This window comes from Oncorhynchus tshawytscha, linkage group LG08, assembly GCF_018296145.1.
Source record: "Oncorhynchus tshawytscha isolate Ot180627B linkage group LG08, Otsh_v2.0, whole genome shotgun sequence".
Taxonomy (NCBI): domain Eukaryota; kingdom Metazoa; phylum Chordata; class Actinopteri; order Salmoniformes; family Salmonidae; genus Oncorhynchus; species Oncorhynchus tshawytscha.
Window position 1 is genome coordinate 24999396 of NC_056436.1, and position 23940 is coordinate 25023335.

General features: G+C 39.6%; 1 protein-coding gene across 2 annotated transcripts; it reads left to right on the forward strand.

Moving 5' to 3' along the window:
* The first annotated feature begins 1395 nt into the window (after positions 1–1395).
* On the forward strand, positions 1396–23940 carry LOC112246838 (gamma-aminobutyric acid receptor subunit alpha-2-like). Of its 2 annotated transcripts, none has more exons than XM_024415400.1 (10): positions 1396–1932; positions 2302–2387; positions 3023–3144; positions 7953–8020; positions 10093–10313; positions 10604–10686; positions 13801–13944; positions 17336–17488; positions 20515–20717; positions 22400–23940. In XM_024415400.1, exons 2-10 carry the CDS (start codon positions 2317–2319, stop codon positions 22706–22708), a joined length of 1374 nt encoding a protein of 457 aa, XP_024271168.1. In that variant the 5' UTR covers positions 1396–1932; positions 2302–2316; the 3' UTR covers positions 22709–23940. The 2 variants fall into 2 exon arrangements, with proteins under 2 accessions (XP_024271168.1, XP_024271169.1); XM_024415401.1 differs by having other exon boundaries at positions 22403–23940.

The window sequence follows — 23940 nt, forward strand, 5'->3', positions numbered from 1 at the left end:
TAACCTATGGGACCCAACCTCTGTGCAGTGTCTGTTGTGGTAGGTCATTGTGACCCCACATTCACACCTAATGTAGATTCTCAGCTGGAGGCTGGCAATCCCCTAAATGACCCTCTTTTCAACAAACATGCTTTCCCAGACATCAGATGGACACTGTGCTACAGTATGCTCTTTCAGGAAGCTCATCTCATCTCCTGCAAAACTTCAACTTATTCTTCCCAGGCCCCTGTCTCACCCCATAGTCCATGTGCGTTAATTGCCCCTTCACTTTCTCCTGCTGGGCATGGCAAAGTCTGCCAAAAATACATTATGAACAAAGCAGAACAGAATGTCCCCAAACCCCTCTGTCTCCGAGAACAATTAGTGGCCTATATTCTCAATAACACTCCCCATTGTATGCAGCCTTTCGGGTGCCCTAATTGATATTTGGTCAGGCCGCTCCCACCTCAAGGGCAAAATATATTCATGTTTATTTTAGCCAAAGACTGTTTCTTTGAGGTGTGTTATTCCCAGCCTTTCTCACATATGTAGTTGATATTACAGGCACATACTGTCTGAAAGCCTAAACAGACACAGTATTACCTTTGAGTATTACCTTTACCTTACACTCCAAATCCAATTACATTATATGAGAGTTGTGCATTTCATTGGACTGTTAGGCTTTTCATGAGTTGAATTGTGGTCATATCATTTAAGTGTTATTTATTTGATTTGATCTGAGCATTTGCTCATTCAATAGACTGGACTACAGTGTGCGGTGATTTGATTTTAATCTTGCTCATTTCATTTAAATTTTTGTGAGTTCCACACCTCTTATGCTCAAGGTCTGAAAGTGAGTAAAAGTGCTAGTATTTATTGTGTAAAAGCTCAGTGTGTGTGAGATGTGTCATTATTATTAACAGTCAATACTTGCTAAAATTATTTTGCATTTGAATTATTTAGGAAGTGACTATCATCATGAGTTAGTTATATCATCAATGGCGATTATTCAATCACATGGACATTATGACATTTACATAGGAGCTTACACTCCTCTTCATAGTTAGCTGAGCACCAGCTATTTATTTTTCTCCATCACTGAGTAGCCTAATGTCCCCCTCCTCCATTTTTTCAGTCATTGTATCAACTATTCCACTACTTTATATTTAAACAATAAAAAAAAACTTTCCCACATGAAAGCACACATTTAATCGCTATTGCATGGTGACTATAATGTCGTCTTGAAAATAAACTGAACTCTAACAACGTGTTGCAAATCTAAAAGACAAGGCCAGAATTCGCAGGTTTACTGCATATAGGACATACAGTACACATTTCTGAGGTAAGTGACGCCGCATGTGAGCGCATCAAAAGTGCCGCCCATAACATCTTCGCATCTTTCCAGCTCCACTTAATAAAACCAGTTCTAGTTTCTACACGGGTAGTGATGCGATTTTGGTTGCAGAGAAAGCATCTTTTACAGAACTTTCATCCATTTAATTTGATATCAAATCTCTGATTTATTCAGGCGGTCAATGCGTGGAAGCTATAAATAGGACCTAGTACATCTGTTTTGCTCGTCTTCATCAGACTTTCAGACACACGGAGTTGGGCGCGCGTGTGCATGGATACAGGTTATAGGCGGGAGCCAAAAACGAATTTATCCGGGAACCACGGCACTTGTATACGGGTGGACAGTATCTACAATCGGTGTTTTGGATTCCCAGGGTTTTAAATATTGTCAAACTCGTCCTTATCATCTTTACACCCACTCCGGATGTAATTCCCACATCCCTGTTGTGTAATTTAGTTGATGCCCAGCGCTTTTGTGCGCAACTTTACATCTGGGTTGTCAGAAGAAAATCACAAGGAGATCCCTCGCACTAGTCAGGTTGCCTTGTTGTCAACCCGCCTTATTGTTTTGCTGCGACAAAAGCGACAGTTTCCTTGAAGGTTTGGAGATTTCCAAAACGTTTCCAAAAATCTAGTTGCTCCTCATTCCAGCAAATAATAATGGAGTTTTCAATAACTTCAATAAGTTATTTAAAAATGTATAGGCCTATTGTTTTTTTATGAAGTGGTTGAAATAATTTTTATTTGCATGTTGCCATCAAATTTGAAGTATGCATGTAGGCTATAAATCGCACGATTACTTTAGATTTTGGATAGAGGAAATTGTTTATATAAATCGTTTACATGAATTTGTTAAAAAAAGGCAATAATTCAGAATTAATGGCACTGCACAGCATTTGAATCGAATGTCTTCATGAATGGAATTTTGTGCTCTGAATATTACCTTTAATTGGGCATCCGATTCTGTAGGTTTGGATTTCAGCAATGAGAGAGCGATGGGATTTATCGCATTATCTAGCGGTGTTCTTCTCGTTGATGGTACTGTGGCAGTCAAGGTAAGTTTCGTTGTATTATCAAATATATATATACAGTATAGAAATCAGTAGAAAAAAAACAATACACAGTGATTGTGCGTACTAAGAACACTGTTGCACATTTGTCTGCGCGCGTTCTATATCGCCTCGATAGCTTTTTGCCGATCTAAATGGTTCTTAGATTGGAATATAGCTGTTATTGCCGTGAAAATGCTATTTTGCACACAAAAAAAGCGTGATAACACGATGGCACAATTTGTGTGGAGAGCTGAAACACCAATTGCGCTGTGACGTGTAAATGAGAGGGTAAAGATTACGCACAGCTCCAGGGAGTTAGAAGATTGGTATTAATCTGAACGGGGGGGAAATTCAGTGATGTGATCATTTGATTGACGCACAATTCCTTGGTATCTTCCAGTTTCTCTTCGGAAATGCTCAGAACTTTCTTTGGCGAACTGTCTATTCCATAATGAACTAATGATAGTCAGGATGGTTGTCTTTGTACGAAACAAACTGAGCCACATGAATTAAATAACACACACAGTGATCTTATTAAGAGGAAGTTGGCAGAGAGGTTGACTGAATTACATATTTGTTACTTCAATTCATTTTCCCCACACATCTCTCTCACAATAATTTATGTTTCTCCTACTTAGATCAATAGTGGAATCGTCTGCATATGCTTCAGAGGCCTTCAAAAACAACATCACTCTGTTCACCCGGATCTTGGACCGCCTTCTGGATGGCTATGACAACCGATTACGACCTGGACTTGGAGGTGAGCAGCTAACATGTCATAACATGTATCAAATCAATTGAAATGAAGCGTTTTTTAAAGTGCTTTTAAATCTCAATCAACTTTGGAACAGGGATGGCCAACCCTCTTCCTGGAGAGATACTGGGTGTGCAGGGTTTTACTCCAACCCTGCTCTTACACTCCTGATTCTGCTTATCATCTGCTCAGCAGGACCTTGATTAGTAGAATCAGGTGTGTTCGAATAGGGCTGGAACAAAAGCCTGCCTACCCAATAGCACTCCAGGATATATTTATTAAAAGTTTTACATTACTTTGAGATTAAACATTTTCTTTTTTCAAGCTTGTTTATATGCTGTATATATATATACACAAACATATAACTTGTCTGGCATGTCAGAATACGTTTGAGCTTGCATGTGCATCCCCCTTATCACCAGGACAACCTTACAGACATACTGTATTATCTGGTAAACAGAAGTGATAAGAGCTATTAGGTGTTTTGTACACTCAGTCAGTGTGTACCTCAATGGCTCCCAGGAGAGGTTCCCTTTGTTCCAGTTCTGATGAACAGTATAGACACTGGACAAGGTGTACACAGCTAAGTCTATAGTCTTAGTCACATCAAGGGAGTTCTGTTAAATAAAATAAAAAATAAAAACCTAATGTACAAATGTGATTGAAATGATGACAGTCACTAGGCTTTACTGAAAATTCCCATCCAGAAGTAACAAATTATATATTTTTAATAATAATAATTATGTCCCCCCACTTCTAAAACCAAATTTGTGCCCCTGATTGAAAGGCTTGGCTAGTTGGTGAACGCATTGGGCAGGACAAAAAAAAACAGCCATCACTGAGGGAATGGGTACATCTCCACTCTTATTGGGGTGGCAGTGTAGCCTAGTGGTTAGAGTGTTGGACTAGGAACCGGAAGGTTTCAAGTTCAAACCCCTGAGCTGACAAGGTACAAATCTGTCGTTCTGCCCCTGAACAGGCAGTTAACCCACTGTTCCTAGGCCGTCATTGTAAATAAGAATTTGTTCAAAAAACTTGCGCTAAGACCTGCTCGGCATGAAATTGTCACTTTTGCGCATGTTTTCAAGGACACACCTCAAATATTTCCACCCCTCCCACCTCAGTGCAAGTGACCTGATCCTAGACAGGCAAATTACTGAACCTGGCGCATGGGGTGGAAAATGCCAGTGTTTGGAACTTGCGCCAGCCGAAGTATATCCCTAGGTGTGAGTGGTGTCGTTTATAATATCTGGTCCGTTAAAGATGACCGATGATGGTTATACTGTAGCCTCTCACTGTTCCCAGTACAGCCTACACTGAAGGCGTTGGTGTGGCTGAATATGCTTCCTTGGCTTGTTTAATGAGGATTTAACTTAATGCTGTTTTAACTTTTCATGGATCCTTGAAATAGCCCACGAGGTGCTATGATTTATATTGATGTTTATCTAGTTGTAGATACGGTGCCTTGCGAAAGTATTCGGCCCCCTTGAACTTTGCGACCTTTTGCCACATTTCAGGCTTCAAACATAAAGATATAAAACTGTATTTTTTTGTGAAGAATCAACAACAAGTGGGACACAATCATGAAGTGGAACGACATTTATTGGATATTTCAAACTTTTTTAACAAATCAAAAACTGAAAAATTGGCTGTGCAAAATTATTCAGCCCCCTTAAGTTAATACTTTGTAGCGCCACCTTTTGCTGCGATTACAGCTGTAAGTCGCTTGGGGTATGTCTCTATCAGTTTTGCACATCGAGAGACTGAAATTTTTTCCCATTCCTCCTTGCAAAACAGCTCGAGCTCAGTGAGGTTGGATGGAGAGCATTTGTGAACAGCAGTTTTCAGTTCTTTCCACAGATTCTCGATTGGATTCAGGTCTGGACTTTGACTTGGCCATTCTAACACCTGGATATGTTTATTTTTGAACCATTCCATTGTAGATTTTGCTTTATGTTTCGGATTATTGTCTTGTTGGAAGACAAATCTCCGTCCCAGTCTCAGGTCTTTTGCAGACTCCATCAGGTTTTCTTCCAGAATGGTCCTGTATTTGGCTACATCCATCTTTCCATCAATTTTAACCATCTTCCCTGTCCCTGCTGAAGAAAAGCAGGCCCAAACCATGATGCTGCCACCACCATGTTTGACAGTGGGGATGGTGTGTTCAGGGTGATGAGCTGTGTTGCTTTTACGCCAAACATAACGTTTTGCATTGTTGCCAAAAAGTTCAATTTTGGTTTCATCTGACCAGAGCACCTTCTTCCACATGTTTGGTGTGTCTCCCAGGTGGCTTGTGGCAAACTTTAAACAACACTTTTTATGGATATCTTTAAGAAATGGCTTTCTTCTTGCCACTCTTCCATAAAGGCCAGATTTGTGCAATATACGACTGATTGTTGTCCTATGGACAGAGTCTCCCACCTCAGCTGTAGATCTATGCAGTTCATCCAGAGTGATCATGGGCCTCTTGGCTGCATCTCTGATCAGTCTTCTCCTTGTATGAGCTGAAAGTTTAGAGGGACGGCCAGGTCTTGGTAGATTTGCAGTGGTCTGATACTCCTTCCATTTCAATATTATCGCTTGCACAGTGCTCCTTGGGATGTTTAAAGCTTGGGAGATCTTTTTGTATCCAAATCCGGCTTTAAACTTCTTCACAACAGTATCTCGGACCTGCCTGGTGTGTTCCTTGTTCTTCATGATGCTCTCTGCGCTTTTAACGGACCTCTGAGACTATCACAGTGCAGGTGCATTTATACGGAGACTTGATTACACACAGGTGGATTGTATTTATCATAATTAGTCCTTTAGGTCAACATTGGATCATTCAGAGATCCTCACTGAACTTCTGGAGAGAGTTTGCTGCACTGAAAGTAAAGGGGCTGAATAATTTTGCACGCCCAATTTTTCAGTTTTTGATTTGTTAAAAAAGTTTGAAATATCCAATAAATGTCGTTCCACTTCATGATTGTGTCCCACTTGTTGTTGATTCTTCACAAAAAATACAGTTTTATATCTTTATGTTTGAAGCCTGAAATGTGGCAAAAGGTCGCAAAGTTCAAGGGGGCCGAATACTTTCGCAAGGCACTGTATTATTTAAAGATGATAGAAGCATTAGAGTTAGGCAGTAGAGTTATTTGGTCTAATGGGAATCTGATTGAAGACAGATTCACCAGATGTGTACTGGGAAAGTACTGATTTATTTATGGAAAATGTTCTTTTTTTTTCACTGAGAGTTTTTAGAATCAGTTTAGGTCCCAGTTTTGGAGTTAGCTTAAATCAAGGCTGGTAGTTGTAGACAATTTAGTGTAAAATCGAAATACATTGCTTCTGTTTGTTTTTTACTCTTGACATCAATTCTTAATTAAGAAGAAGTTTTACAAGCTCAGTAAATGACTTTATAACAGACAGAAAAATGGCATTAATTCTAGGGCATTGAGATTACAAAGAATACAAAAAACAAAGTTATAATGGGATTCAAAACACTGGTTGAGGTAACATAGGGCTCCACTGATGTTACACCCTGTCCACACATTCACAAGTGTAAACTGAAACATGATTTCATTGGATAATACTGTGTAATCCAAACAGCATCCTGGTATCATTTTTTTCCCTTACTGGAGAAACCTACGGATATTAGTTTAGATTGAATAGGGTCCTATAGAAAGCTTGATTTGAAAGAGATATACTAACACTCAAAAGTTGTATAGCCACAAGTCATTCCCATCTCCAACTAGTTAGCTAGTGGTTGATGACATGCATTTTTCAGCTTAATTAGGAGTAACAGTCAATGTGCTTAATTAGGAGTAACAGTCAATGTTCTTCATAGAGAATGGCAATATAAGACTGGAATGTTGAGGGGGCTATACTAAATAGGACTACTGTCAAGCTCAGTAATAGTGTGGATGGTGGTGTAGCCTAACTATGGCCTGTCAAGAACTCAGTAGCACCTTTACTCCACATTTACTCAGTGTGACTCATCACTGGGGTGCTGCTTGAACACTTTTGCTTTTGGCAGGTGTTTGCTGTTCCTTCCCCATATTCTTTGTGAGTGTGTCTGTGTTTGTGAATGTATGTAATGGCCTGAGTTTTCGTGGACACTTGCGTTTCTATAAGTGTCTATTGATGATGTTAAATTGTGTTTTTCACTACGTATCAAATGTCAGCCGGAGTGAGCCTTTTCTGGGCTATTGCTTTTAGATTATATAGGAGTGCATTAATTCACCCTACCCACCATCAATATGTAGCTCCCACTTGGTAGACATCCACTATTGCTTTTACTGATATTTATAAAGATGACAAAAGCATTAGTGTCAGGCAGTAGAGGTCAGATTCATTCCTAGTGTATGGAGAGTTGGACACCAGGAAAGAAGGCCACTTTAGCCAATTGAGATACTCCTAAAATGTCTGAAGGGCAGTGAGGAGAGGGAGTGTGATTTCTCACTCAGATTTAACAGGAGTGTGTGTTCCCTTGGTACCATCCATGGAGGAGTCTGAGGAAAGAGGACGAATGTACTGTAAATGTGGCATCGTGGATAAAGCGTTGCCATGACAGCAGTCATCTAAAATTAATGTGAAATCATGGCTTTCAGTGACTGGATTGTTCTCAACCACATCTCTTTCCAGATGTACGTCACAGTTCTCAGAAACATGACATTTCTTAACATGGGATTTGCGAGTGGATGCCTTGTTAATGTATGAGCAGATATACCTACAAAGATGCATATAAAACATGAATGAAATATTCAACAGAGTTGTTGCAATTTAGTGAAAAAAATATCATATCAAACAAGATTAAATCTGTGTATATTTTACAGATCGGGTGACGGAGGTGAAGACGGATATTTATGTCACAAGTTTCGGTCCAGTGTCAGACACAGACATGGTAAGTGTTATACTAGGTATTATACATATGAACTACTGTGACACAGCCTTTAGTAAAATACATTCAGCTTGTTTTATTTATGAACACAGTATTTCATTATTTATTTAATTGTTTTGATATAAGCTTATGTTTAACAATATACTGTATATTGATATACAGTTGAAGTCAGAAGTTTACATACACCTTGGCCAAATACATTTAAACTCAGCTTTTCACAATTCCTGACATTTAATCCTAGTAAAAATTCCCTGTCTTAGGTGAGTTAGGATCACCACTTTATTTTAAGAATGTGAAATGTCAGAATAATAGTAGAGAGAATGATTTATTTCAGCTTTTATTTCTTTCATCACATTCCCAGTGGGTCAGTAGTTTACATACACTCAATTAGTATTTGGTAGCATTGCCTTTAAATTTTTTACCTTGGGTCAGACTTTTCGGGTAGCCTTCCACAAGCTTCCCACAATAAGTTGGGTGAATTTTGGCCCATTCCTCCTGACAGAGCTGGTGTAACTGAGTCAGGTTTGTAGGCCTCCTTGCTCACACATGCTTTTTCAGTTATGCTCACAAATTTTCTATAGAATTGAGGTCAGGGCATTGTGACGGCCACTCCAATACCTTGACCTTGTTGTTCTTAAGCCATTTTGCAAGAACTTTGGAAGTATGGTTGGGGTCATTGTCCATTTGGAAGACCCATTTGCGACCAAGCTTTAACTTCCTGACTGATGTCTTGAGATGTTGCTTCAATGTATCCACATGATTTTCCTACCTCATGATGCCATCTATTTTGTAAAGTGCACCAGTCCCTCCTGCAGCAAAGCACCCCACAACATGATGCCTCCACCCCCGTGCTTCATGGTTGGGATGGTGTTCTTCGGCTTGCAAGCCTCCCCCTTTTCCCTCCAAACATAATGATGGTCATTATGGCCAAACAGTTCTATTTTTGTTTTATCAGACCAGTAATTTTCCAAGCTGTTTAAAGGCACAGTCAACTTAGTGTGTGTAAACTTCTGACCCACTGGAATTGTGATACAGTGAATTATATGTGAAATAATCTGTCTGCACACAATTGTGTCATGCACAAAGTAGATGTCCTAACCAACTTGCCAACAATATAGTTTGTTAATAAGAAATTTGTGGAGTGGTTGAAAAACTAGTTTTAATGACTCCAACCTAAGTGTATGTAAACTTCTGACTTCAACTGTATGTAATATATTTCACATACATTTTATGTAGGACAGGGACTAACCCTTTAAATTGAGGTTGTTCCATCAACATTTCATGTGATTTTGGTGTAGCATCACTACTGCTTCTGTCTTTGTCTGTCTTTGTTGCCATTGGAAACCCAGGTGCACTATAATGGGAAAATTATTTTCTTAGATAGCATCCTGCTAGACCCCCCCCCACACACACACACTACCACCAGACTCATCATTTTCACAGTCTTCACTCTCTCCTTGTATCAGTCCCTCATTATTTTTTCTTTTCTTTCTCTTTGTCTCATCCTTTCCTTTGGCCTTGTTCTCCAAGCTCCAGTTTCGTACCTTCTGGGACTTTAAAAGCTTTTCTCAGTTTCCTCCCTCACCCTCTCGGCCCTCCATTCTCAGCCCTTCATTTCAGCCTGCTCTCAAATATTTAAACCATAAAGAAGAGGGGAAATGGTCGCCACCGAGCCAGCGCCTTAAAAAAGAAGAAGAAATGACACGTATAATTAATTCAGAGGATCTTTTTAACTCAAGGTGGAAAATTTCACTCTTGGGCCATCACTCTGCTTTGATAGTGTTTTTCTGATAGTGGTGTTTCTCTGTCTCTCTGTCTCTGTGTGTGAGACACAACTAACAATTATTACTATTGTACTAGAAATCTCTAGACTATAAAACTCTTTAATTTGCCTGACCAGGTGATAAAGTGGATTTCATTCTAATTATTCAAAACACATGCAGCTGTAGGTTTAAATATGTTTTAATAACACCCTCTGCCATTCCAGTCTCTTCATTACATATTGTGATGGAAGGGGGGGGCATTACCAAAACCCCAACCTGTGCTACGGTCTTTTGTCCTCTTCTCTGTGTCAGGAGTACACTGTGGACGTGTTCTTCCGTCAGAGCTGGATTGACGAGCGGCTGAAGTTCAACGGGCCCATGAACATCCTGCGGCTGAACAATCTGATGGCCAGTAAGATCTGGACGCCCGACACCTTTTTCCACAACGGGAAGAAATCTGTGGCTCACAACATGACCATGCCCAACAAACTGCTCCGGATCATGGAGGATGGAACACTGCTGTACACCATGAGGTATCCTTAGTTTCATTAGAGAGCTAACAGAGCTGTCCTCAGGTTTCAGACAAGGTGATGTCAGTGCAGCAGCCCACGCCAGCATCGAGATCTACTTGCTTTTGTACAGGCAGGCAGAGTCACCCTATGAAAACCACATGTACAATACATGGTCTCAGCATGGCCTGAAAACAAGGAGTGATGAGGCCATTCAAAGGAAACAAGGTTGCATAATAAAACAACAACACTGTGAGAATAGCTGTGAGGTTCTGGTGTGATGTGAACTCTTGTGTCGTTGTATATTTACTCAGGTTAACGGTCCAGGCAGAATGTCCCATGCACCTCGAAGATTTCCCCATGGATTCCCACTCCTGTCCACTGAAGTTTGGCAGCTGTAAGGTTATCTCCCCATTTTTGCTTTTATTTTACTCTGTAAAGAACTGATTGAGCTAGCGGAAGAACATTTTTTCTTGCTGTAGCTATGTTTAGCTGGTTGTAGCTATGTTTAGCTGGTTGTAGCTATGTTAACTGGTTGTAGCTATGTTTAGATGGTTGTAGTTATGCTAACTGGTTGTAGCTATGTTTAGCTGGTTGTAGCTATGTTAGCTGGTTGTAGCTATGTTAACTAGTTGTAGCTATGTTTAGCTGGTTGTAGCTATGTTTAGCTGGTTGTAGCTATATTAACTGGTTGTAGCTATGTTAACTGGTTGTTGCTATGTTTAGCTGGTTGTTGCTATGTTTAGCTGGTTGTAGCTATGTTTAACTGGTTGTAGCTATGTTTAGCTGGTTGTAGCTATGTTAGCTGGTTGTAGCTATGTTAACTGGTTGTAGCTATGTTAACTGGTTGTAGCTATGTTAATTGGTTGTAGCTATGTTAACTGGTTGTAGCTATGTTAACTGGTTGTAGCTATGTTTAGCTGGTTGTAGCTATATTAACTGGTTGTAGCTATGTTAACTGGTTGTTGCTATGTTTAGCTGGTTGTAGCTATGTTTAACTGGTTGTAGCTATGTTTAGCTGGTTGTAGCTATATTAACTGGTTGTAGCTATGTTAACTGGTTGTTGCTATGTTTAGCTGGTTGTTGCTATGTTTAGCTGGTTGTAGCTATGTTTAACTGGTTGTAGCTATGTTTAGCTGGTTGTAGCTATGTTAGCTGGTTGTAGCTATGTTAACTGGTTGTAGCTATGTTAACTGGTTGTAGCTATGTTAACTGGTTGTAGCTATGTTAACTGGTTGTAGCTATGTTAACTGGTTGTAGCTATGTTTAGCTGGTTGTAGCTATATTAACTGGTTGTAGCTATGTTAACTGGTTGTAGCTATATTAACTGGTTGTAGCTATATTAGCTGGTTGTAGCTATGTTTAGCTGGTTGTAGCTATGTTAGCTGGTTGTAGCTATATTAACTGGTTGTAGCTATATTTAGCTGGTTGTAGCTATATTTAGCTGGTTGTAGCTATATTTAGCTGGTTGTAGCTATGTTTAGCTGGTTGTAGCTATGTTAACTGGTTGTAGCTATGTTTAGCTGGTTGTAGCTATGTTTAACTGGTTGTAGCTATGTTTAGCTGGTTGTAGCTATGTTTAACTGGTTGTAGCTATGTTTAGCTGGTTGTAGCTATATTAACTGGTTGTAGCTATGTTAACTGGTTGTTGCTATGTTTAGCTGGTTGTTGCTATGTTTAGCTGGTTGTAGCTATGTTTAACTGGTTGTAGCTATGTTTAGCTGGTTGTAGCTATGTTAGCTGGTTGTAGCTATGTTAACTGGTTGTAGCTATGTTAACTGGTTGTAGCTATGTTAACTGGTTGTAGCTATGTTTAGCTGGTTGTAGCTATATTAACTGGTTGTAGCTATGTTAACTGGTTGTAGCTATATTAACTGGTTGTAGCTATATTAGCTGGTTGTAGCTATGTTTAGCTGGTTGTAGCTATGTTAACTGGTTGTAGCTATATTTAGCTGGTTGTAGCTATATTTAGCTGGTTGTAGCTATATTTAGCTGGTTGTAGCTATATTTAGCTGGTTGTAGCTATGTTTAGCTGGTTGTAGCTATGTTAACTGTTTGTAGCTATGTTTAGCTGGTTGTAGCTATGTTTAACTGGTTGTAGCTATGTTTAGCTGGTTGTAGCTATGTTTAACTGGTTGTAGCTATGTTTAGCTGGTTGTAGCTATGTTAATTGGTTGTAGATATATTAACTGGTTGTAGCTATATTAACTGGTTGTAGCTATGTTTAGCTGGTTGTAGCTATGTTTAGCTGGTTGTAGCTATGTTAACTGGTTGTAGCTATATTAACTGGTTGTAGCTATATTAACTGGTTGTAGCTATATTTAGCTGGTTGTAGCTATGTTAACTGCTTGTAGCTATGTTAACTGGTTGTTGCTATGTTTAGCTGGTTGTTGCTATGTTTAGCTGGTTGTTGCTATGTTTAGCTGGTTGTAGCTATGTTTAGCTGGTTGTAGCTATATTAACTGGTTGTAGCTATATTAATTGGTTGTAGCTATGTTAACTGGTTGTTGCTGTGTTTAGCTGGTTGTAGCTATGTTTAACTGGTTGTAGCTATGTTTAACTGGTTGTAGCAATATTAACTGGTTGTAGCTATGTTTAGCTGGTTGTAGCTATGTTTAACTGGTTGTAGCTATGTTTAGCTGGTTGTAGCTATGTTAACTGGTTGTAGCTATGTTAACTGGTTGTTGCTATGTTTAGCTGGTTGTTGCTATGTTTAGCTGGTTGTTGCTATATTAACTGGTTGTTGCTATATTAACTGGTTGTAGCTATATTAACTGGTTATAGCTATGTTAGCTGGTTGTAGCTATGTTTAACTGGTTGTAGCTATGTTTAACTGGTTGTAGCTATGTTTAACTGGTTGTAGCTATGTTTAACTGGTTGTAGCTATGTTTAGATGGTTGTAGCTATGTTTAGCTGGTTGTAGCTATGTTTAACTGGTTGCCTGTGAGACTGAAACGTCTAGTTTTGGCAGGTTAATTGGATTCATTCTGAGTTCACGAGTCAAGTTCCACTATAAAAAGTTAGTGCAGGTTGTTGCTGTACAAGAAAAGGTCAAGAAAAGTCTGACCTTTAAACGGCTGAAAATGTGGTCCAGACCTTCTCTTTGCCAGGATTAAGGGAAAGCTTCATTATATTGGGATTTTCATAAACAGCAATATCATGTGCCTCTCTACAAAGACCTATCTGCCAAGTTCTATCGATCTTCTATCAGAAAATATTGGCTGTTTTGCATTTCATTGTGATTGAATTTCTCTCCTTTCTATGTGAAATGTAATTTTCAAATTTCACACTAACAGATGTTGATTATTATATTTGTGTCAACATGATCAGATGTAAAGTATACCCCATGTTGTGCTGAGCACATGGCTGTGCATAATGACATAGTTGAAAGCCTACTATTCTTTGTAGATGGGGAGTTATTCTATTCACCTCTCCTTCTTTAGAGGCCCTCATAATCACTATCTGTACCTTGTTATGTAGTGTGAACTGAATGGACATTTATTGTCTGCAGATGCCTACACAATGGCCGAGGTGACGTACATTTGGACCCGAAACGCATCAGCATCAGTGGAGGTAGCACCAGATGGATCCAGACTGAACCAGTATCGCCTTCAGGGACAAACTGTGGGGACAGAGACCATTAAATCAAGCACTGGTAAGTCTAGACCAGAATGATCGAGATTTAGCATTCTCAAATCAAATATTCTTTAAACAAACTCTTTGGGTGAAGGGTTGGAAAGGCAAATCAACTGGAAAATGAAAAACCACACTCACTAGTAATAGTATTTTGACTCTTAGCAGTGAGTGGGAGTTTTCGAGTAATATTTTCCCGGTATTTTACAAATGTTCCATCCTGAGAATGAATCACTGTTCTCCCGGGTAACCCGGTATTTCCCGCCAAAACCGAAAGTGTCATTCAAAAGCATTATAAAGCATATTAATAGGCTTATGTTTGGATTTGATTAGAGCTTTGATCAAAAATTCAAGCCTGATGCTACCTGAGCCTGATGAGCTATATATTAAAGACATTTAATGAGCCCTACTTTAAAGACCTTTAATGAGCCCAAGCTCCAAAAAAGCCCAAATTATTGTGTCGTTATCCAATATATACAGAACCAGTCAAAAAACTATGAAATAACACATATGGAATCATGTAGTAAGCAAAAAAGTGTTTAACAAATCAAAATATATATTGTATTTGAGATTCTTCAAAGTAGCCACCCTTCGGCTTGATGACAGCTTTGCACAGCTTTGCACACTCTTGGCATTCTCTCAACCAGCTTCATGAGGTAGTCACCTGGAATGCGTTTCAATTAACAGGTGTGCCTTGTTAAAAGTTAATTTGTGGAATTCATTTCCTAATGAGTTTGAGCCAATCAGTTATGTTGTGTCAAGGTAGGGTTGGTACACAGAAGATAGCCCTATTTGGTCAAATACCAAGTCCATATTATGGCAAGAACAGCTCAAATAAGCAAAGAGAAACGACATTCCATGAAGGTCAGTCAATGCGGAAAATTTCAAGTACTTTGAAAGTTTCTTCAAGTGCAGTCACAAAAACCATCAAGCGCTATGAGGAAACTGGCTCTCATGAGGACCACCACAGGAAAGGAAGATGCAGAGGATAAAGTTCATTAGAGTTAGCAGTCTCAGAAAATACAGTCCAAATAAATGCTTCGGAGTTCAAGTAACAGACACATCTCAACATCAACTGTTCAGAGGAGACTGCGTGAATCAGGCCTTCATGGTCGAATTGCAGCAAAGAAACCACTACTAAAGGACACTAATAAGAAGAGACTTGCTTGGGCCAAGAAACACGAGCAATGGACATTAGACCAGTGTCTTTGTGAGACGCAGAGTAGGTGAACGGATGATCTCCCTTGAATGAGTAAGTGTGTCCAAACTTTTGACTGGTACTGTATGACATAGGCTACTGAACATTAAGCATGACAGAAAAACATAAAAACTCATAGATGTAGCTAACTATATGCTCTCCTGGGTAAATAAATTAAACTAGCTCCAGTAGGCTAATCTTTTTGAGTGTGAACTGTATTACAGTACTGTATTGTATTATACTGTATGTTAAACCATGATAAAGTAGAGGAGAACATGGGATTCTGGTGGAGCACATGGGGCCAAATATAGGATATCGAATTTTGATTTGAATTTTGAAATCTAATAGGGCCTATTTGTACAATTCGTAGTCTGACACATATATCAAATCAAATGTGTCACATGTGTTTATTGCGGGTGTAGCGAAATGCTTGTGTTTCTAGCTCCAACAGTGCAGATCAGCACAGACTAAGATACAGTAGAATAGGATAGATTACAGTATATACATATGAGATGAGTAAGGCAAAATATGTAAACATTTTTAAAGTGACTAGTATTCCATTATTAAAGTGGCCAGTGATTTCAAGTCTATGTATATAGGGCAGCAGCCTCTAATGTGCTAGTGATGGCTATTTAGATAGAAACTGTTTTTCAGTCTCTCGGTCCCAGCTTTGATGCACCTGTACTGACATTGTCTTCTGTATGATAGCAGGGTGAACAGGCAGTGGCCCAGGTGGTTTTTGTCCTTGATGATCTTTTTGGCCTTCCTGTGACATCAGGTGCTGTGGGGGTGCTGGAGGGCAGGTAGTTTGCCCCCGGTGATGCGTTGGGCAGACTGCACCACCCTCTGGAGAGCCCTGCGGTTGTGGGCGGTGCAGTTGCCGTACCAGGCTGTGATACAGCCCGACAGGATGCTCTTAATTGTGCATCTGGAAATATTTGTGAGGGTTTTAGGTGCCAAGCCAGATTTCTTCTGCCTCCTGAGGTTGAAGAGGTACTGTTGCACCTTCTACAGCACACTGTCTGTGTGCTGTATTGTTGGCTGTATTGTTGGCACACTGTTGGCTGCAGTATTTAACATTCAGCAAACGCGAGCTTGCACACCTGTTCAAATAATCTATTGGTATAAGAAATGCGAGAAAAAAAATTATATCCAGCAAGCTATTCTAGTCTAGCTTTTCCTCCATGGGACGCCAAGAGCTAAGCAGCGTTTTTTAAGGAGAGGCCAGCGGAGCACAGGTGTTTGCGTATTGAGCAAGAGGAAGGCTATAAATTAGAAGCTTATTATGCATTATCCATCTAATTATCTAAATATAAGGCTAATACTGCATTGTAAATAAGGTATTTCTGTTTTGTATTATTCATAAATTTGCTCATCTTTCTAAGAACCTGTTTTCACTTTGGCATTACGGGGTATTGTGTGTAGATTATGGAGGAATACTTTTAATTGAATGTATTTTAGAATAAAGCTATGTAAAGTAACAAATGTGGAAAAGTCAAGGGGTCTGAATAGTTTCCGAATGCACTGTACAGTATATCAATCTAGAACAGGATTATCTGTGATGCAATTTGAATGGATTTGATGGAGCAAGAGAAAGACTGCGAGAGAGTGCTCACACGTGCACTGATTTAAAGCAATGATATTCGATTAATAGTCTATTTTAAAACTATTCAGCTGCAATAAAAAAAACATCTTTACAATTAAAAAACAAGGTGACCACTGAAAGCCAGATGGAGATGGGTCAATGATATGTGCATTTGTTCTTTATATTATAGACTATGCTGCAGAAAATTTTGTCCTACCTGTCACAAGAAAAAAAGTTACCATGATGAGATAATAGAGATACGTGCATTGTGAACTGCCCTTCAATCTGAGATGGGCTGTCTGTCCCCACCCTGAGCGTTGATGATTCATCATGCGGAGGTTGTAGAGAAGACCTTGCATATAATTTAACAGTTCCATTTCACATCATGCTGTTCATATAAATAATTTACCGGTTTCTCGCAGTTATTTATCATGGGAAAAGGGAGTGGTTTTGGGCAGTAAATCATGGTAAATCTCGGTAACCGGGTTCCCACCATTCAACCCTAGTCTAGACCAGTAGCCACTACTGGATCTGAGCAGAGACAACAATCTCTTTAACCACTTGTGTAAAAAGATAAAATTATCACACACATTCTCATCTGTATATTTTCTACTCATTCCCTCTCTGCAGGTGAATACACTGTCATGACGGCCCACTTCCACCTGAAGAGGAAGATTGGCTACTTTGTGATCCAGACCTACCTGCCCTGCATCATGACCGTCATCCTCTCCCAGGTCTCCTTCTGGCTCAACCGAGAGTCTGTACCCGCCAGAACTGTCTTTGGTGAGCACTTCAAATCATCGCTTTCAAACACAATTATTTACTCATAGCAGATAGCAATTACTGCCACAAGATTTTGTCTTCAGTCAGGCAGAATATGTTTTCCCATGTAGTCAAGTAAAACATATTCTTCCACTGTAGTCTCTGCTCTTTAGTGGTTAGGTCACGAGTGCTCCTCAACGGTCAGGTCAAACACATTGATGGTCAAGTCAAACACATCCTATGTTCCATTTTTCAAACAACGCTTGTTAGATGGTCAGGTCAAAAACCTACCTGTTAATCTACAGTCAGGTTAAACACCTGTTAATCTACAGTCAGGTCAGACACATGTTACTCTACAGTCAGGTCAAAAACCTACCTGTTACTCTACAGTCAGGTCAAAAACCTACCTGTTACTCTACAGTCAAGTCAAAAACCTACCTGTCAATCTACAGTCAGGTCAAACACCTGTTACTCTACAGTCAGGTCAAACACCTGTTCGTAGATCAGAGCCTGTTCAACATTTTTCTTTGATTTGTAGTCACATGATGCACATACTGTACAGAGAGCCCCATGAAGTGTAGAAGCTCAGACTGAACTAGTCTCTCGTAATTAGGGGTGTTAAATCTGACAGGGTAATTGTTTATGTATTTATTTTTTATTTAACCTTTATTTAACTAGGCAAGTTAGTTAAGAACAAATTATTATTTACAATGACGGCCTACCAAAAGGAAAGGTCTCCTGCGGGGATGGGGGCTGGGATTAAAACACTACCAGGGCATCACAGACGAGGGGAGCAAACCAAGAGGTCACACTGACGAGCCCTCAGCATGCTTATTACAAGAAGCCCAGTCTACCGCAAAGTTTTTAAAAAGCCTAGACCCATACAGTATATCCCATTTGGACTTGAGGCCCGAGGTCTCTAACGAGGGGCTTCTATACACTATCTCTGTCTGCTCCATATTGTAGATTCCCCTCATATAATCAGGGCTAATTATGTAAAGACAGACCACAGGCGTATTAAGGATCACTTATTCTAAATGCCCTTGGTTGCAACTAAACATCCCCCATATAAAAACAACTTTAACCATTTTCTCTTTATATGCTTTGATTTTGGTTAAAACGATTGTAGAATAGTTTCTATACGTTTCTGCAATTTTAAGAGATAGTCTACCCATTAATGGAACAGATTTGTTTTCCTTTGAATACTTTTATATTATGAGCTTGGTCTTTTCTTATTGTTGACATTTTGGGGTCAACTCACCATACACATTCAACACCTGCAGGACTTTCAGTCTATTCTTTTAACTTATTCACAATTCTCCCTCAGTTTTCCAGTGCATCGAACACATTGATTACTATTCTGAACATGTTCAGTGGTAATCCTCGTGAGTCACTCTTTGAGACAGTCTATCTATTCGTGCAAGGTTATTAAAGATTTCATATTCAGATACTCACTGGTAAATCCAGACATTTCTGAGGGACCAAAGAACTGTGGCTGATTTCTCATTCTCTTCATTGTGATTTGGTACACATCTTCCTTCTCTCCCTTCCCTTTCTACACCGAAAGAATGAACAGGTGTCATGAAGTTGTAATGAATATGCTATAAAGGCACACTCTGTAACTTGTCTCCTCCTGTGGTAGCTAGGAATGAATTACATAAACAATTAAGAAAAACATTTCTTGCAAATGTTGTTTGACTTTCTCCTGTCAAATATCTCACAAATACACTGTAACAGGAAGGGCTCGATTCAATCCGTAGTTGTCACGGCTGGCTAGGTGTGTAGAGAGGAATCAGGCACAGAGAGGTCCAGGGGAAAGATGCACTTTAATGCGGCACCAAAAGCAGGGCCGTAGGGAGACCGGGCAACAGGCAACACGGTCCAGAGCACAGACAACACCAACGACACAACGTGAACATCAAAATAATCCTGCACAACAAAGGGGTGGGTTCCACACACTAAATAGGGAAGCAAATCCAGCACACACAAAATAGGAACAGGTGTAACAAATGAGACAAAACTAACCGAAAAGAAAAAGGGATCAGTGGCGGCTAACCGCCAAGCACCACCCGAACAGGCGGGGGAGCCAACTTCGGCGGGAGTCGTGATAGTAGTGCTGAAGATCCGCGCTACAGCGCATTTTAAATCCAAAGGCAATGTTACCGTGTTCACTGAGATTGCATTAACGGTAAACACTGAGTATGTCGGATCAATCGGAAAATACCTTTACATTTCAATCACGCTATAACTTGGCCCTTTAGCACTATAGATTGATCCCTAAGTCTACCATCAGTATGCTAATAGATAACATTATGTCATGTATCATGTCATTTAGGTGTTGGGAATAGCTAGATAGGGCTTAACGCAAAGGCCATCTAAAGTAAAGTGTTTCTTTTAGAACTTGTTCCTTGTTGTCTCTGTTTTATGATGTCGGACTGTGGTATTGTCCTGGTTAAATTATTAATGCAGGTACCACTTCCAGCCTCTGAAACACATCCCCACAGGCTTTTTGATCCTCGCAATCGGGGGATTGTTATTTTACCCCGTTAGCCTGCTTGATGTTGTTTGATGTAGTTTCATGTTCCCTCAAATGGAATGAAAAAAGAGCAAAAAAACGTATCCGTCAGCAGCCATGTGGGAAAAAAATACCCCCATTCTTTCACTTTCAGTGTCATCTTAGTCATAGAGGTTTGAAGGAGGAAATGACGGACAACTCCCTGTTTAATTATATGCGTGTGTCTGCTGCAAAAGTTTTCCGGGTTTGTTTGTTCTTTCTCCTTCTCCTGCAATGCAGTAATCTAAATGCATTTTTTCTTTCTGAAAATACCACAATCTTCCACAAGAATAAGCTTTTTCAATGTGGATGGAAATACCATTGTCTTTTACACAATAGAAAAACAAGTACTACAGTACTCTTCTCTTACCGTAGATGGAATCACTATTGTGAATCATTGAAATTAATTTACTGTCAACATTTTTGATCAGCTTGTGATCTACATTTTCTAAGAACTGTTGTCTTTTGGTTTTCTTGTCCTGTAATGACACAGGTGTGACCACTGTGCTCACTATGACGACTCTCAGTATCAGTGCCCGTAACTCTCTGCCGAAGGTGGCCTACGCCACGGCCATGGATTGGTTCATTGCCGTGTGCTACGCCTTCGTGTTCTCTGCCCTCATCGAGTTTGCTACCGTCAACTACTTCACCAAAAGAGGCTGGGCCTGGGATGGCAAAAGTGTGGTGAACGTCAAGGTAACTATGGCAACCACACTGACCACTGACGTATTGTGCTTGGAGCTGTTCATTAAATTGAGTGTCACATGCAATCCTGCATTTGAGTTAAGAACACTGCATCTTTATCACTCTACTGAAATTCACTAACCGCAGTTTCCATTTGGCGATGTGACAAGAGGCATGTGTAAAACAAGTGAACAACAGCTGTTAAGACAAATAACAATTTGAACAATATCATACATTCAGTTAATGTACAGATTAAATGTAAATGTAAAGGAAATGCACAAAGATGAAGCATAGAAGTAGATGAATTAAACTCAAAGCAAGCTGTCTAGTACTCAGAAGTGTTCGCCTCGTTGAATATCCATGTTGAGATATTGAATCTAAAGCGGTATTTTATTAAAAGAGGGAGGGACGAAAGAAATGGAAGATAAAAGGAGATGGGGAACTGCATGTGTGTGCTTCAAACGCAGAGGAGAAAGGCAGAAAGGATCTGTGATCTCTCAAGGAGGAGATAGTTGATACAGTTATGTCAAGTTCGTTATAAGGATCGGACCAAGGCGCAGCGTGGTATGTGTACATTCTTATTTATTTAAAGAATGAACACTGAACAAACTAACAAAATCACAAAACGAACCGTGACGCTATACAAACGAGTGCTGACAGGCAACTACACATAGACAAGATTCCACAAACACCAAAGGGAAATGGCTACCTAAATATGATCCCCAATCAGAGACAACGATAAACAGCTGTCTCTGATTGGGAACCATATCAGGCCAACATAGACCTACAAAACCCTAGACATACAAAAACCCTAGACATACAAAAACCCTAGACAATACAAAACTAGCGTACCCACCCTAGTCACACCCTGACCTAACCAAAATATAAAGAAAACAGATATCTCAGGTCAGGGCGTGACAAGTTAAGCCAGATAATTATGTGACAGCAACAATCACATTCCGTAAGTAGTTCTGATTTCAGCTCATTCTTTTCCCAGCCTATCTCATAATTACACTTTCTATCCACAGCTCACATACTCAGAGAAATGGGTGTGACATTGAAAGTGATGGCTGTGTTTTTACTTCAGAATAACTATTATTATCTGTGCTGGTTGTAGCCATACATATATCCTGCCATAATACATATTTGACAAGTGGGGCCAATTAAAATGGTCATGAGAGACTTCAAAGAGATTCACACTCCTTGAGGACCTCAAAGGTACTGTACATTTCAATCCAAATTGATATTCAGATGAAACCCATAAGGTTTAACAGGCAATTTAACAGATGAGACACTTTTTGATGGTTAATAAGGCAGAATCATAATTACTGTGAAGTAGCTATAGGCTACTTACTGTACAACAGATGTGCTCCATTTTCATATATGACTAATCATTACAGTGTCTCAGAGTGACATTAAAATCCCATTGTGAGGTATTGCCTCTCAAGTCAAGTAGACGTGGAGTGTTGTATTTTTGATCTCCAGTCCCTGTCTGACACCTTGTTGAGGTGAGCTCTTAGCTGTGTGAGAGGTACTAAGAAAACCATCACCATGATCTAGTAACAATCAAACACTTGAAGGATCAGGAAACCTTCATAACACTGTCTCAGAGTATCATCTCCTGCTTTTAGTGCCTCTCATTTTCTTGCAAACATCCCTAAAGTCTCTAATGTGTATTTTATTTCTCTCCTCAGCAGAAGAAGGAGGCGTCCGCCATGAAGAAGAACAACGCCTATGCTGTTGCTGTGGCAAACTATGCCCCAAACGTCACCAAGGACCAAAGTGGTCTGCCCACCATCTCCAAGAGCGCCACCTCTGACACCAACAAGGCCAAGCCAGAGGTCAAGCCAGAGCAGAACAAGAAGACCTTCAACAGCGTCAGCAAAATCGACCGTATGTCCCGGATTATGTTCCCCGTGCTCTTCGGTGGTTTCAACCTGGTCTACTGGGCCACCTACCTGAACAGAGAACCAGTCATAAAGGACATGGTCCCGTCCAAATGAGTACAAAATATTTATTTTGCAAAGAGACAGGACTCACTTTATGCTGCCGACCCATGACTGAGGATCTGTGTGTGAGTTAGGCTACATGGAGCTGTGGCATGCACTGGAGTCAGTATGATTGCTTTCTATTGCAGGTGCATTCATTACAAGGAGATAGGCGGGTAAATTTTAACAATTTTCTAGTTAAATTGTCATTTATACTTGTAAAAGAGGTTAACATTAACTTTAAAGTGGTGTAAGGATTTTATATTTATATAAAGAAAGAAACCTCTGATGCTTTATCTAACTTCTATTTGAGGTTCTGATTAATGAACCTTAAAGAAAACAACTGCCATGATTCAATCAACACGAGAACCTGTGACCAAATCCTTATTATAACCCTTTATTGAAGACTCCTGTATTAGAAAGCACAGACACCAATTTCCTGTTTTTGTTCCATTATTAACCCTCACCATGCCCATCATATCTTACATACTGTACATGTTCACGTTTGAGCTTTCCTTTATGTTTATTGTCTCAATTCACACATTGGAAGGAAATGTTGCACCATTTTATCATCACACAGTGGACACAGGTACACACAAGTGAGTGTTGATCCTGCAGGTCCCTACAGTACACCGCTTGACTCACCATGAGTTCAGGGATGGATGAAGGCTCACTGTTCTTATCGTAGCTTTTGTAATGACTCACAGGCTCTAAGACACTGACAGAGGGCAGTGAATGGACACAAAGTGTAAGTGAAACTTGCAGGAATGTACTGTGTGTCAATATGTAATATTGATGTTTTGTATACAGATTAATTTAATGACTTTATCAAGTACATGATTTCCTGTTGTTTCCAATTTCATGAGCAATGTAGCCTTCTTTTCTGATGTAGATCAAAGGACCCAAATACATCATCAGCTTTACATTTGGTGATATCAAGTCCATCAAGTAACACTTTATTTAGTATTGCATAGTTTGTTAACAATTAAGTTAATTAAGTTATTTTTTTGTATATTTTGTGTGATTGAGGGCATCAAGGTTGTCTCTATTGATCACTCTTTTAACTCCATCATATGATCACATTTCTGTTTTAGCCATGGGTGAGGGCACTATACCATGGCATTTCTGTTGTAAGTAAATATGTAGTTTAGTGGAAATTGTTACTGTGTTGTACACAAATTTGGTATATTTAAAGATGTGGCACAAAAAAGAAAATAAAAAAAATACATGTTTATTGTCACACACTG